At 41.2% G+C, this 14,843-nt stretch overlaps 2 protein-coding genes across 2 annotated transcripts in view; one reads left to right on the forward strand and one right to left on the reverse strand.

Moving 5' to 3' along the window:
* LOC141462447 (uncharacterized) overlaps positions 1–5,253 on the forward strand; it is a 34,674-nt gene extending 29,421 nt beyond the window's left edge. Inside the window, 5 exon segments of the mRNA XM_074144266.1 lie at positions 578–676; positions 2,875–3,015; positions 3,717–3,801; positions 4,167–4,287; positions 5,064–5,253. Of these exon segments, the coding sequence (XP_074000367.1) occupies positions 578–676; positions 2,875–3,015; positions 3,717–3,801; positions 4,167–4,287; positions 5,064–5,253 (636 nt within the window).
* A 3,733-nt stretch (positions 5,254–8,986) lies between these two features.
* TTLL2 (tubulin tyrosine ligase like 2) lies at positions 8,987–10,645 on the reverse strand. Its single transcript, XM_074144247.1, has one exon. The coding sequence runs from the start codon at positions 10,643–10,645 to the stop codon at positions 8,987–8,989; it is 1,659 nt and encodes a 552-aa protein (XP_074000348.1).
* Positions 10,646–14,843: the final 4,198 nt, after the last annotated feature.

Here is a 14,843-nt window from a genome sequence, read left to right on the forward strand (position 1 = left end):
GCATCACATGTTCAAACTGTAATTAACATTGATTAGTAACTGTTCTGGATGCTATGTGCCAGATGTCAGTTAAGGCTCCTTTATGCTGCCAGACAGTGCAAAGAACACTCATTGTAATGGTAAATTGGATGTGTAACATCCTGAATAGCCCTTAGTTACATAGCATTACCTACAGCTAAGAGCCATGTAATTGGTTTTGGAAGAGTGATCTAGCTAATATGGGTACCCTTCTTTGCAAATCAGTAACCCAATATTCAGAGATAGTTCTGTTCTTTGTTCTTGTGTTTATTCTCTCCATTTCTGACAGTGTAGTTTTGCCAGAATGCACTCTTGTCCCCTCATTTTTGGACGTCTATACTATCTTTTGCTTTGCAAACCGAAATTAATTGGAGTTAATGTGCAAGCTTTCTAGTTATGACTAAAAGACTAAAACTCTTTACAAATGCAAGGCAATACTAGAAAGAAGGGCAGCTTTTCTGTGTGTGTGAAAGTAAATATGCTTTTTGCACAGTTTATTAAAATTAATGAAAATACATTTAAAATACATATATAACACTGTGATATTTTCATAATACAGCCTCCAAAATCAATATTATCTAGAAAATCAGTGTTACATCAAGAAAGAAGAAAAAGTGAGGAAGAGGTGCAGGAAAAAATAGAGTATCGGGATGGAAAGGTAAGGTAAAACAGGATGCCAAAATACTCGAAGTGATCACCAGTAGGACCACAGTATAGATGGGAATCACTGCTTCAAGTAGCCAGAGACAATTACGTCTCCAATTAAGCGTCTGCTCCTTAAAGGAGAGCTGAAGTCTAAAGTTCACACCATGAATGGCAGAAAATAAGTATAGCTGATGGGCTGGAAATCAAGTAACCAAAGCAGCCTATCCAGTTTGTTCAAGTCACCTGCCAAAATCCCCGGCGATTCCCCAGCTCCGTCTCGAGATTGCTTCCAGCTGCCCCTTGTCCTGAGGTGCATGGCTCAGCATGGAACCTGGTTTTGCCCCTTTTCTGGAAATCCCTGTCTTCCAGATGGGGAAGAGCGGGCAGTTCTTGCTGGCTTCCCGTTGTGTTCCTGCAGTCCTTGCCACCAAACTGTATACTTTGTTCCTGAGTGGCCATGTCACCTTTCCTGCACAGCACCTCAGGAATGATCTCGAAAGGCTGATTCTGTAGATGAGTCTATGCATTGGTAATTTGGTGCATTGCTGTTGGGAAAGGTTGTCAGCAAGGGGACCAAGCGAGCTGGCGCTAGTTTCACTGCTGACAGACAACCACTCTTCCCAAAGTGTCACTGCTTGGCTGGGCCAGGTCTGAACTCAGTCCCAGATGTATCTTCAATTACACTACTCCAAGCAGGCTTGTCCTGTTAAAACATTCCCTTGATATTGACTGAGGGTGATCTATGCTCAGTTACAGTTGCCAATTCTGGGTAAGGTTTTTAGCTAGGTAAAGTTAAGACAGTAATTCAGTTTCTGTGTCTGCTCAGTTCAGGGCTTCTCTTCTCACCCCACCAGTACAGGCGTCGATTAATGATACCTTCCAGTGAGCAGTCATAGAAATGGCTTTTGCAATATAACAGTTGTTCAGGGAATACTAGCTGGAGATGCCAATTCTTTTATAGCTAATGTTGAGATGGGCTCTGTGAAAGCTTCTACCAATCACAATTCCCTCTTGTAGAAGTCGAAAATACAGTATCTGCTGTTTTGATCCTCAAAAATAATTGTGGAAAAATGTTCAGTGATATTTTTACCACTGGATTTTATTCATAAAATTGAGTGGTGGGCTGGACTTCCTTGTGCAACTAGACAGAGGTCAAAATGGGGATTGATGCCTTTAGAAAGACATATTTACTCTCATTTAAACTATGTGGAACTTCTTGTTTGTCATAAGTAGATAAAAGAACATTGTTCCCTTACTAACTAGTAATTTTTAAATAAAATAATTTCTAAAAAACTAAAATCTTGCCCTCAGTAATCATTACAATGCCTGTTTAGGGAAATACACATTTCTCTTTCCCCAAGCACATTTATTCCTTGTTTTGTTTTGTTTGGGAGGCGTTCTCTTTTTGTGAAGATACTGATAAAATCAGATCCATATGGCAAAGCTACAGTGTACCTTCTGGTTGTCCTCTTCCTTGGTCTTTACCAAATGAACTATATTATGGGATCTGATATATGCTGAACAGAACCAGCTGCCTAGTAATTCCAGGAAAATTGATTAACCAAAAGCTATGCTAGGTATGAAGTCTTCTTTGACCAATGTATTGTTTGTAGAAGAGCACACAGTTGACATTATTGCCCCTGTTGTTAAGAAGTCTTCAGCAATTTTGCTGAATCTCTGGATGCAGCCACATTTAATTCTGTAGTACTGAATATCCATACAGCCTTACGTTACTTGGAGTAAAATGGTTGTTAACATATGTCAGCAGTCTGTGTTAATACATCAAGTTCAATCATTTTGGTCCACACAATCCAGACCGAGGTCTCTTGAGTGACTTGTGTGGAATATGTACCTGCACATATAAAATTAGTACAGGCAGTAACTCACTGAAGTTGGTCAAGGAAAAACCTTAATGGGTTCCCTATTGCCACAGGGAGACGTGTCCCTTACCTCGCTTAAGAGAAAAACAAGGTGGTGGGGTGAGAACTTGGGCTGAATGCTAGAAGTGAGTTCATTTTGTGAAAAGAAAATTACTTTAGGTCTCTTTTACACACAAATGAGGCAAAAATAATGTATCTGTGCTGCAGAGATAGCTTTTGAAATAAAAAGGCATACCATAACTTACTTCAAGCTCCAATGTAATCGGAAGGCAATGCAATGTTACTCATTTCCTTTAACTTCATTTACATTAGATGCTCTATGTGTTTGAAGGTAGAAGAGGTGCTTACTGATGGACGTCGAATCATTACTTTCCGCAATGGTACCAAAAAAGAGATTAGTGCTGATAAAAGGATGACTACGATTAGCTTCTTCAATGGAGATGTGAAGAAGATCATGCCAGATCAGAGAGTGGTGTGTAACTTTTTTTCTTTAAGGAAAATTAAATGATCAAGTGATTTTCCAACAAGGTCGTATTATTTACCTTGATCTATCAATTCTGTGATAAATTGATGAGGGTGTTAGTTTAACAACCCTGTGTGGTGAAACTGCTTCATCTACAAGGACGGAAGTGGAAAGAGATGAAGGTAACAGTCAAAGGAACAAATGGGTCGTTGGCCAAGCAGATTAAAGGAGACTGAAAGAAGGCAAAGGGCAGGGGCAGCCATCGGAAGCAAGGACTGATTTTTATACATTTGTAGGGTAGGTAGCACAGGGGGTACTTCCCTCTTGGCATTATGTAAATATAAATAGTTAATAATAATGTAAGCTAGACTGGAAATAAGTGAGGCCTTGGCAGTAGTGGGACTATTTTCAATTAATAGTGCATGGATGGGAGCCAAAGCAAAGAGATGGGAAAACAACTTCTATGCGTGCATTGATGTCTCGTACGCTACAGAGATGAAAGTAGCAACATCTAGACACAGCCACGTGGAGGGGGGTGAATGAGAGGAAGGAACAGAAATACAAACATAGCTACTTATGTGGATGGCAAATACAGAAAATGACCTTGAAATGACTTTTTTTAGATGGCTTATTTTTAAGCATAATGTTATGGTTGAATTTGATTATGCAAATATTGTGAACATGCTGCAGACACTTCACTCTCCTTCCAGATTTATTATTATGCAGATGCACAGACAACCCACACTGCTTATCCAGATGGCCTGGAGGTGCTGCAGTTCCCTAATAATCAGATAGGTATGCAAGAGCTCATAAATGTGAACTACATGTGCAGCAAGGTTTCTATTACTAAAGTGTCATCTGATTCTGAGTCCAGCAGATTAGGTTTTTTCTTCTCATTTTGCATTGTCTTTGCATTTGACTTCCAGTATGTTCCATCACTTTACTGCTCAGTTTCCTTCTACAAAGCAAGGATAACAATGGGGTGTAAATGTGTCTCTTCTGATTTTGATTATCTGATTATTTGATTCTTTAATTTCTTTAGCAGTATGCTGTATATCATTTCCGTCCTCCCTACAACATCCAAAAAAGATCTGATCTAGCTCTGTGTAAAGCAACATGCAAGAATACTAGACAGACTTTTTACATTTTCTTTTCTGCAGAAAAACATTATCCTGATGGCACACAAGAAATTGTGTTCCCAGATCACACAGTGAAATGCCTCTATAGTGACGGATTCAAGGAAACTTTTTTCCCAGATGGTACTATAGTAAAAGTAGAAAAGTAAGTCTCGTGTAAATGACAGGAACCAGGCACTGGGCACAGGAACAATGACATTTAAAACTGTGGTTGGATTCTGCGTGGCTGGGAAATTTCCAGATGAAAGGAGAAAGGATTTGTAAGATAATGAGGGTTTTGCTACAACGAGGGACTGAAAATTGTTCGCTTCCACCTTGGATGATAGATGACCATTTATTACTGGCAAAGTGACTATGAAATATTCCTCATTTAGTTCTGTGTAACTTTACACTGGCCAGGGTTGCTGGGAGATCACCAGTTCTCTGTGTTAACAACGTGGGTACTGAAGGACTCAGGATGAGGACTCCTGAGCTCTCTTCCTAGCTTTTTTGCTCCCTTTCTGATCTTGGACAAGGCACTTCATGTATTATCTTTCTGTTCCTCCATGTAAAATGAGGAAAAATAACAACAGGACTTTCTTAGAACATGCCTGTTCTGGGCTTAGGGAGGATCCTGTTGTAAAATAGATTTCCTGCTTGCAAAATGCTTTGAGATTCCTGCATCAAGAAGACATGTAAAATGCAGATCCCACCATCCATTAAGTATTTAACTATGTACTGAAGGACCTTCGTATTGAAACCTAATTGTGAGATCAGATCTCTGATGCCATCCCATGTAAATTCTGAGGTAAATTATAATCTGAGAAAGTTGTCACTTGACATTGTTTTCCACTTTCATTGTGTCACATTAGACAGCGCAGTGAGACAGGCTAATAACAGACAGTGCCTTCTCATCACTTCGTTCTTGGTGATTTCTTTCAGGAACGGAGATAAAACAGTGGTATTCAGTAATGGCCAAAAGGAGGTTCACACTGCGCAGTTCAAGAGGCGGGAGTACCCAGATGGCACTGTAAAAACCGTGTACTGCAATGGCAGACAAGAAACCAAGTACTCCACTGGACGAGTCCGAATCAAAGATGAGGAGGGTAATATCATCCTAGACAAGAAGTGATTTCTCCCCTGAAAGGGCTGCACTGTATGTAAGTAGCTCAACCCATTTTCCTGGCATGTCAAAACTATGAGGAAGATTTAAGCCATGTGAAAATGAACGGATGGATTAGGGCTTAAATTTCCTTTGGTTTGGTGGCTGGTGCTCAGTTTGGAATAACCTTACCTGAATGAAATGTCTCTTGAGTGAGACTTGAAGGAAATGCCGTCAATGCCCTCTTTGTATACGTAACATTAAAATAAATGCCCACAGTACTTCTCATCAAAGTGTTTTTTTCATGATACTGATCATACTTTCCCTTGATTTTCTGCTAGTTAGTTACAAAAGTGACTACAGTTAAGGAGCACGGCATAAGAGCCTCAACTCTAAAAGCTTTTTTGAATTTCAGTTCAGTGCTGTCTTATGCTGACTAAAACAAATCTATGGTTTGTTGCTTTTCTCTTCTTGGTTAACCATCACAAAAAATGTGAAGTGAATAATGTTTTCAGTTCAGTTGGGTTCTTTGTAGCAGAAGATCCCAGGCCATATCATGAGCTGTACATTAGACCAAAACCTGAGCAGGAGTTCAGTCAACAGTCATACCTCTGGATGTTTCTGCCAACATAAATTATTCAATAATTATATGATCATAATCTAAGAACTCTGTCTTGTTCATTTGAAGACAAAATGTAATGTTAATTCCATCCTGGTCATTATTCTGGATGAAACAACCCTTTCTTTTTCCTCCATCAGTCTTTCCTCAGACCTCCTCTGTGTTGCTTTGTTTTTGAATTAACGTCTCCCGCTACTGCCTTTATTCTTCCAGTAATAGAAAAATATTTCTGGTCAGTGAATCTCTCCAGCTTCAAGGCTCTTTGGATTGTACTCGATACCTAGGGGGATTAATCATTTATCAGATGCTGCTTTCAACTGCCTTCCCCATAGACCGCCTGTCCATCATCTGTCTCAAATTTTTCCAAAGCACTGAAGCATTTCCCCCGTAGAGCTCAGCTCATCACCTGCCCATTGACCGAGAAGACCGATTATCTCCTCATGCCCTTCAAATTCCTGTAGCAACAAACACACTTTCATAGCATGCTGCTTTAGCCTTTTCTCACACCTAAGTGCAAAATAATTGCAAGATTATGGAATTGCTCTTTCTTCTCTTCAGTTTCTAGTGGGTCAGACTGTCGACAAATCACCATTCAAATTACAGAGCATCCTTGGAAGAAATAGATTGAACAGAGCAAGAAGCGTTGCTAATATTGATCATACACAAGCTGCACTTTATGAATTTAATTATGATACCCTGAAAATCCATGCAGTTTGATGTCAGCTGGTGTGATAATAAGATTTGATTGGTTTTTCTTTACTCCTGTATAAAAAAGGAACAATTTCTGAACCTGTGCTTTTCACTACTGAAAAGTTTAATGTATTTTGTGTCTTGTAAAAGGACTCGAATTAAAAGAAATGGAAGTGATCACCGTTTTCCATGTGTTTTACTGAGAATTTCAGTTCAGTGCTGCCTTATGCTGACGAAAACAAACCTATATTGGGTTTTTTCCTCAATTAAGCAAAAAAGTGAATGTGATTAATGTTTTCAGTTTGACTGGGAAACTAGATGTGATTCTAAAGTTTTGTAAAGGACCACTTTTTTTATTCCCAGGAATTCCTTTTAACAAAAGGTCCCTGTTCTCCAGTTAATATGCTGACAGTCTCTCTGTTTCTACAGTAATACAGAAAACAGGCTTTGTTTGCAGCTTGTAGCCTTAAATCACTGTTTGCCATTCAATGACCTGTGTATATTAATCCCTTCTAATTGTAAATTAAATAAGGAAAAATTTTGTAGGCTGCTTGCTCCTTGCTTCGTTAAGCACTCTCTACTGTACTTGCAGGAAGCACTCCGGTTCTGGAACAATTAATCCTGTGATCCTGCACAGATGTAACACATGGGGGTCATGCACAAGTCAGACTCTAAAACTGTGTGCACACAGACAGGTGTGTGTGCAAACACCCTGCTGGCGCATGCATTCACCTTGCCAGTGCACGTGTGTGCCTTGTCAGCTCCTGCTCACAGGGAGACTGTGACGGCACACCAGGATGGGCCTGGCTCTACTTTCTGGCAAATCAACGGCAAAACTTCCATTGGTGAAATCAAAGGGTGAGACTACTGAGGATTTCGCAGGACTCTTGCCAACCAGTGTGTAGTCACCATTTTTACCAAGTCATGTTGTAAACCATCTTAATGGTCTTAAACCATCCCTGGATGTGTTTAAGAGACGTTTAGATGTGGTGTTGGGGGATATGATATAGGGGAGAACTTTGTAGTGTAGGGTAGATGGTTGGACTTGATGATCCCAAGGGTCTCTTCCAACCTGGATGATTCTATGATTCTATGTTTTTGAAGTAATATTTTATAGTGTAATAGCAAAGGGATTATTGAAATAAGGGGCACAAATTTGATTTGAAAAGGAGACAGAGAAACACCTACATAAATGACAAGCTGTGTCAGGTATGTTATAACTGGGAGTCCTTCATAGACCAGTTATGACACATGCCACATTATTTTTCTGAGGCTGATTCTCACACCTTATCTCCTCTACCTTCCACTTGCATTAGTTAACCAGAAGCAGTTCATTGTTGTAGGAACACAAATAATCGAATTTAAGTGTGACTGCACATGTACTTAAATAGTAACAATACACATACCTGCTTTACTAGGTTTTTGTTCTAAAGAACAAAATTTTGTTAGTGAACAAAATCTTATGAATCCTTTAGGGAGATGGAACACAGTTGGGAAACCCCACTTCTCATCTTTCCACAGGGTTTCTGGCATTAGCAGAAGCATCCTACAGCCCGTATTTGGCCACAGTTTTGATTCAAATTTAGAGTACGCTGTGACTTCCGAAAAAAGTTACTTCCGTTCTAAAAGATGGGGGCAGCAAAGATGTACAATGGAAGGGTGATATTTTGACCACCATCTCAAACGCTTCAGTTGAGTGCACAGCTGATCACCAACATTTTATTGCAAGCAAAACAAAGGTGCCTAACCACTGTACCCATCAGGTGGCTAATGCAGAGTCTGGGAGAGAAAGGACTGATCCAGTCTTCTCAATGTGATATTTGTATTTTATATTCTGCCCTCTGGGAAGCCTAATTACTTCTTTACTACGAGTTTATAATCTGAAACAAAACACTGGAATAGTATAGAGGTTTTTTAAAAATTACTTTCCATGAGAGTTTCTATGGAATCCTACTGGTCATAAAATGAAAGTTATTTCATACTGCTGTTTCATACAATGCAAAATTAATTTCTGGAAATGAATGTCAGGAAGCTCACTGGATTCTTCGAAAACATCATGGTTTTGTGTCATTCATATTACCTGCATCTTTGTAAACTGAGTGCACCTTGAATGCTCCCCGGTATTTCAAGTCATAAAGCCCCCTTAGTTAGGAAAAGAAAAGCAGCAAAGATCGCTGAGAAAAATAACAAACAAAGACTGGCATTTCTGAGGATGTTTTGAGAAATAAAATTCTCCACTTTTATTCTGGGATTACTTTAATATTGCATGAATTACTTAAAAAAATTAGTGAGTACTTTAATTTTAAAAAAATAATATCTCATGGTAATTGCTAAATTACAATTTTTAAATTGTGTATTGTTTGAATTCTCTCTAATACAATTTCAGTGTAAATCTACCTCTTTCAAGTTAAAGTTGTCATTTATGTTATGTCTATATAACCTAACATCATGAAGTTACACAGAAGTTAAATAGCCTACTCTTTTCTTTGTGTTCTGCTCTTTTGATGGTAACTGTTTGCTCACTAATTTTTTAATTTCCTTTATGATGCTCTTTACATCTGTCCCATCCCTGGAAGCTTGAAGTGCAGCTTCATTGAAAGGAAAAATAAGGACAAAACCTCCTACCCGGGGGATAGGCCTCTGGTCTTTATCAGAGAGGAAATAGGGGCGTGTGGTTAATTTGTAGTTGCAGAAGTTGGGTGTAGGTAACCAGTGGTTGAGTTGGGCAGACTTGTGTGGAGAATGCCCAGTTCCTGGAAGCTGTTTATTTTTAGCTTCAGCTTGGGAGGGTATTTTTGGCATGTTCATCCTTTCCCGCAGCTGGGAAGTCAGTGTTTTTCTTGGATGCACTCTGGCACTTTTCTTGGTCAGGGTAGCCACCTTACGAATTGATTCTCTCGCAGCCTGCAGGGCAGGTTGTACAGAAGAAGCAGAAGGACATTTAGCCACTTTTCGGCGAGTGAGTAAGCCAGGAGCCTCCTCGGCAGCACCCTGACCAGCTGTGCTCCAGGGCACCCGCCTTCTGCCAGTCTTTGTCCCGGCCACTTGGTTTCTCCTGAAAGTGTCAATCTGTTTGTAGTTCAGCAGTTCAACAATATCGTGAAGAAGTTTTCTTTTCACAGTGTCATCAATGGAACAGTCTAAACACAAGCCTGGATTGTAGTTGACTTCTAGAAGCCATGGCTTGAATTTGTCATCAATCAGGATGTCAAAGCCAAAGAGCTCAAAGCAATTGGAAGCCACTGGTAAGGGGGTTACAGCAAGCAGGGTGAGAATCACTATGTTATTGATCTTCTGCCAAAGGAGCACGTCATCAATCCCAAATATTCGAAGGTAAGAACGAAATTTGCTGAATGTCCACTTGCAGCCACAGCCAATCCCTTCTTTATACTTTTCATATGAAGCTCCGCATTTGTTGATGCTGGTGTTTGTTAGGTGGGCACAGATGTTGTCCAGAGAACCAAGGTCAAACTTTTCAGTGGCAAACCTCACCAGTCCTTCTTCGTAAGTATAAATGGTGAGGGGGCAGAAACTGGTGACACACACATAAAGGCGCAGATCCAGTTTATACCCTGAAATGAGCAACGGGTTGCTGATGTACTTCTGCACAATGACTGTACAGTCATATACTAAGTCTTTAATGTCTTGGAAAATGAGTATGCCCCTTCCACGGGACAGATCCACAGGCTTGCAAATCCAGTAGCTGGGTCTTCTGCCTATTGACTGTCTCTCCTTGCTGTATTCTGCTATAAATTTGACATAGTCATTGGGCATGATGAATGCCACTGGACTAAATTCATACAGAGCTGATCCATATGCTCCTTTCATACGTTTCAGATGCCTTGCCAAATAGTCTTTTCTGGTGATCCGGACAGCTTCTGGGTAGTGGTTGAGTCTCTGCCATGGTTTAATGCTGTGGTGGTCTGTCATGCGGAAAGGTGAGTTCCGCCAGTACAGGTTCCAGTCTGCGTCATCTTGCTCCTCTTTGTCAAATTCAGTCCAGCCACGTTCCAGCAAAACCTCACGGACTATTTCAGGGACATTCTCATGGAGACGGAACACCAAAGGCCTCAAGAGTTCTCTTGTGTCATAGTCATCTGCCATCACTTCCATCTTACTAGGTGAAAGAAAACAGAATTCCCAGGAAGGAAACAATGAAATTAATGCCATAGATTGTGCCAGCAGTCATCACCTTCACTGTATTCTTAATGCCTGTCACTCTGAGCATACTATCAAAGTGTGTCGCCCCTGTGTGTTTCTATGGTCCTCAATTAAGAAGTCAAAGGCTGTGTTTACGCTGAAAGATATATAAAAGGGCATTGATTCCAGATAGCTGTTAAAGCAGCACAAAGCATCAATTGCTGCAAAGTTATATGTCTCCACACTTTATTTACTTTTTTTTTTTGAGGTGGCTTACTACAGCAGTAGTTGTCCCAAAGATTTTGTATTTCTTGGATACTTAAGACTTTTTGTTTTTTGCAACTGCCTTCAGCCTAATGGCTGTACCTCTGCCTAGCAAGACTTACTGCTGCATTGCTGAGGCATTCTGCTAACTTAGCATATTGCCCTGCTCTGAGCAAACTCTCTTGGTTAAGATTATAACACCGGATGCAAAACTGATGGTAGACAGTAGGAAAACACTTATTGATTCCAATGCTCTTTTCCTCCTCTGACACAGGCTGAATTAACTCACTGATAACCTTCTGCTACTCCTCCAGCAAAGTTCTCCACAGTTCCTGAAGAGCAGGGCACGTTCTTGTCCCATCACTTTCCTCTCAAGAACATAATGTTCCATAGAAATGTACATAGATTCTAAATGAAATACCATTTCTCACAATCTATAGCGGAAATAGATGATGGTCCCAGTCTATTTTTATGAGTAAGAAACGAATTTTGAGTTACTTTGGGCATAGCAATTCTCATATAAACAGTTCATGACGTGTGCTCTTCCCTCCCCAGCTAGTTCGATATATACAACACTCAAACTAAAACACCTGTCCTACTGGCTGGTGGCACAGTAGGCAAAAATCCCATGGACTTGTAGATTTGAGAGTGTTGCTGTTTCTCTCAGATTTAATTTCCTGAAACCCTACAGAGCTACTTCCCAAGGATTAGACTCTGTGTTTGGAACAGAGGGTGTCTTGGACAAGAAAAGAGTGTTTGTGCTGAGGACCATTCTGACACAGCATTAACATACCAAACTCCACCTCCCCTGAGAAAGTAGCAAGCAAAAGAAATACAAAGCTGGCAGGACATACACCAGACAAGACTCCTTCACATCCTGTTAACAGAGTGACATCCTTGCTTTTTCTTTTCCAGATGAGTTTTAGACTCTAGCGAGAGTAGCCTCTGCCTTCCAAACAGCTACAGAAACCAAGGGAACATGTCACACCTGGAAGTACTCAATGCAACATGCAGCTGAGTTGGCCAGGGATGCTTTTATGTGGAAAAATTAAAATTATAGGAATTGAAAGCCTTTCTCCAGAGAACAAAAGTAATCTTTTGCCAGTTTTTAATTTCATTTGAATTTCCTTGTTTTGGAATTGTCAGACTATCTTATTTGCATTTCTTTAAAAGACAATGGTTCAGAAAGACTATTTTTTAAATGCTAATTTAGTTTTAAAACTAAATACCCAAATGTGAAATTAAATGCTTTACTATTATCAAAATGCAAATTAACACAATTCGGAAGTTTTAGAAGTCACAAAACAGTTTAACATTCTCATTATTTCATTTGAATGTGATAATTCAAAAAGTCTTGCAGGATGAAAAAACATGTTTCTCTTTCCACTCTGACATTTGGTGACTCTCTTGTATGATGTACCTACGTCTTGGTAGCCTAACAGGCTCTGAAGGGTAACCACAGAGCAGTCACAGAGCTCTTCCACAAGCAGCGTTGTGGAGCCTGTACCAAATGTGTTACAACGCAGAGAGCAAAGCCAGGAGAGTCTCAACAGGGGCTTGATGGCAGGAGGCTTTTAGAGAAGGGTCCAGGAGGTATTTCAGGGAGGCTGGGAAGCAGGGCAGTGGTGTTTGAAGTATATGGCTACTTTACCATAGGCACGTAGTCTGTAGGTTAAAAATAGCCCTGGACCATCTTATATCCCGTAGTGGGGGAATTACAGTTTAGAAATGAAGGGATTCAAAGCAAGCTTTGGTCCAGGATGTGAGAAATGTGACTCCTGTTGGAAAGGAACTTTAGGCCTCATTAGTGGGCTGAGATTGTGACTATATTCCAAAGTAATATGTAATTTTATTTTCCAACAGTAATGGGTATTAATATATTTATTGATGCTTTACAGTCAGACTTGCAGTATCCTTCCATTTCAGGCCTAAGATAGGGTTCAAAGGGATCAAGATCTAAACTGCACTGGGATTATTTCTCTGAATTCCCTCAGAGATTCCCTCGATCCAGCCCCCCCACCCCATCCCATACAGACTGAAGTTGAATTCTCCTTAGTCAGAGCTTTTTCAGGGTGAGGGTTTGTAGGGAACAGCAGAGAAACATGGTAAGTACCAAAGTACAGTCATGATACAATAGGACTTATAAAAAACACCAGAAAGAAGAAAATAGTCTTGCTGTGTCTCTTGCAGTCAGTGCTTCTTTTCAGACCCCAGGAAGCTGCGGGCTTGCTGCTGAGCTTCCACATAAACCTAACGTGGTCATCCCAGGAAATGTTATCTTTGTTTCCACTTTCTTTCCTGGGAGCTCTCTTCTTATCTCCTTACTAAGCAGCACTTTGTCACATGCTAAAATAAAATAAATTTTAAAACCCCACAAAAATACAAAGCTAAACAATTTTTATAGTAGCTGGCAAAGACTATTAATTTAGAAAAAAAAAATGTAATTGAAAGTAGCCTCGCTAAGCATTTGGATGACTCAACTTACTTATAGACTGCAGTTAGCCTTGTCTTTTCTGCGCTGCTCAATGTTGCTACTAGCAGCATTTCAGTGAAAGGCACTGTTGTACCTGAATCCAGTGCGTGGTAAACTGTGCATCACTGTCTCCACTAGGTAATCATAAATTAAGGTGTTAGTAATGTTTGAACAATGAAGCCTTCTTTGGTGGTTTGTTCATGTTAGTTTGTATTAATGGAAAACCTTTCATACCATACCTCTAGTGCTCAGGGAGCAGTTTGTAGGAAATCGGCTCACCAAGCCTAGATATAACAAATGTCAGCTTCAAATTCCCTGGTAATTAAGTGTAAAGAAAATAAAACATTTTAACTAATGAAGAACACCTACTTGCTTTTAAGGAGGTCATATCACATATAGGCAGAAGCTCTTCAGGTGCAATTATGAAACAGTAACTCTACGATAAGGCATTGGTCTAAATGAACGAACACAAATTTCACTCACGTGACTCTGTAAACATGAGTGCCCAGATAAACGCTGACCTCCTCATTAGCCTGCAACCCCAGAGGCCTCTGTGTTCAGCCCCATTCCTTAATAACTTGGAAACCCACTTCCACGTTTGCAGACATTCTTCCACAGTGCAAAATCTCCTACAGCTGTCCTGAGTTCAACACCTACCTACTGCCGCTGCTGACTGACACCCAGAAGAGGAGACCTTCCCCGAGAAGAGCAGGATCCTGCAGTCTCTGACCTTGTGACTGCACAGAGGCTGTGGTGCAAACTCCACGCCGGTGTCCCCAGGGAAGCACTCACATCAGCTGGCGCTTGGTGCTGGCCATGGCTGCTCCCAGCCCTTCACACATTCGGGTTGCTGGGTTTTACACCTATGGGAGGAAATACGAGCCTTAATGGTTAGGCATTAAAAAGTGTGTGTTTGCCAAGTTAACACAGAATGCCTCTGTGTAATTAAACTCAGCGGACCAACCAGTGGTCCTTCCTGTCGTCTCAGGGTTACAGATCATAACCTGGGTCTGGCAGCTGCCCATCTTGCAATTTAATTTCAGAAACAACCATTTTGATTATTTCTTGAGGTGCTGGGTTCTGCCTGGTGCACCATCCCAGCATCCAGGCTCACCCCCTCTGCCCCAGGCTACACACCTTGCACCCTTGTAGCCGAGGGGCGCTGGGCAGCGAGGCTGAACTGGTGTTCGTCGCCCTCATATCAGCAGAAGTACGAGCATATAAAGCCGTGGTGGCTGGTTTTGCTGGGGCGGGGGCCCGGCTGAGCGCCCCCCCGGCGGCACCTCCTACCTGGGCCCCACCGCGGGCCTGCCCTGCTCTCCGCCCGGAGCGCTGCAGGCTCTGCCGCCTGCTCCGGCCCACACCCGGGGCCGCCGGCGGGGCCGGGGAAGGGCCGGCTGGCGTCGGCGGGCCGTTGCTGGGCGATGGAGAAAG

This window comes from Numenius arquata, chromosome 2, assembly GCF_964106895.1.
Source record: "Numenius arquata chromosome 2, bNumArq3.hap1.1, whole genome shotgun sequence".
NCBI lineage: Eukaryota > Metazoa > Chordata > Aves > Charadriiformes > Scolopacidae > Numenius > Numenius arquata.

Excerpts from the sequence above, each read along its gene's own strand:
- TTLL2 (XM_074144247.1), bottom strand. The coding sequence starts at position 10,645 with ATGGAAGTGATGGCAGATGACTATGACACAAGAGAACTCTTGAGGCCT.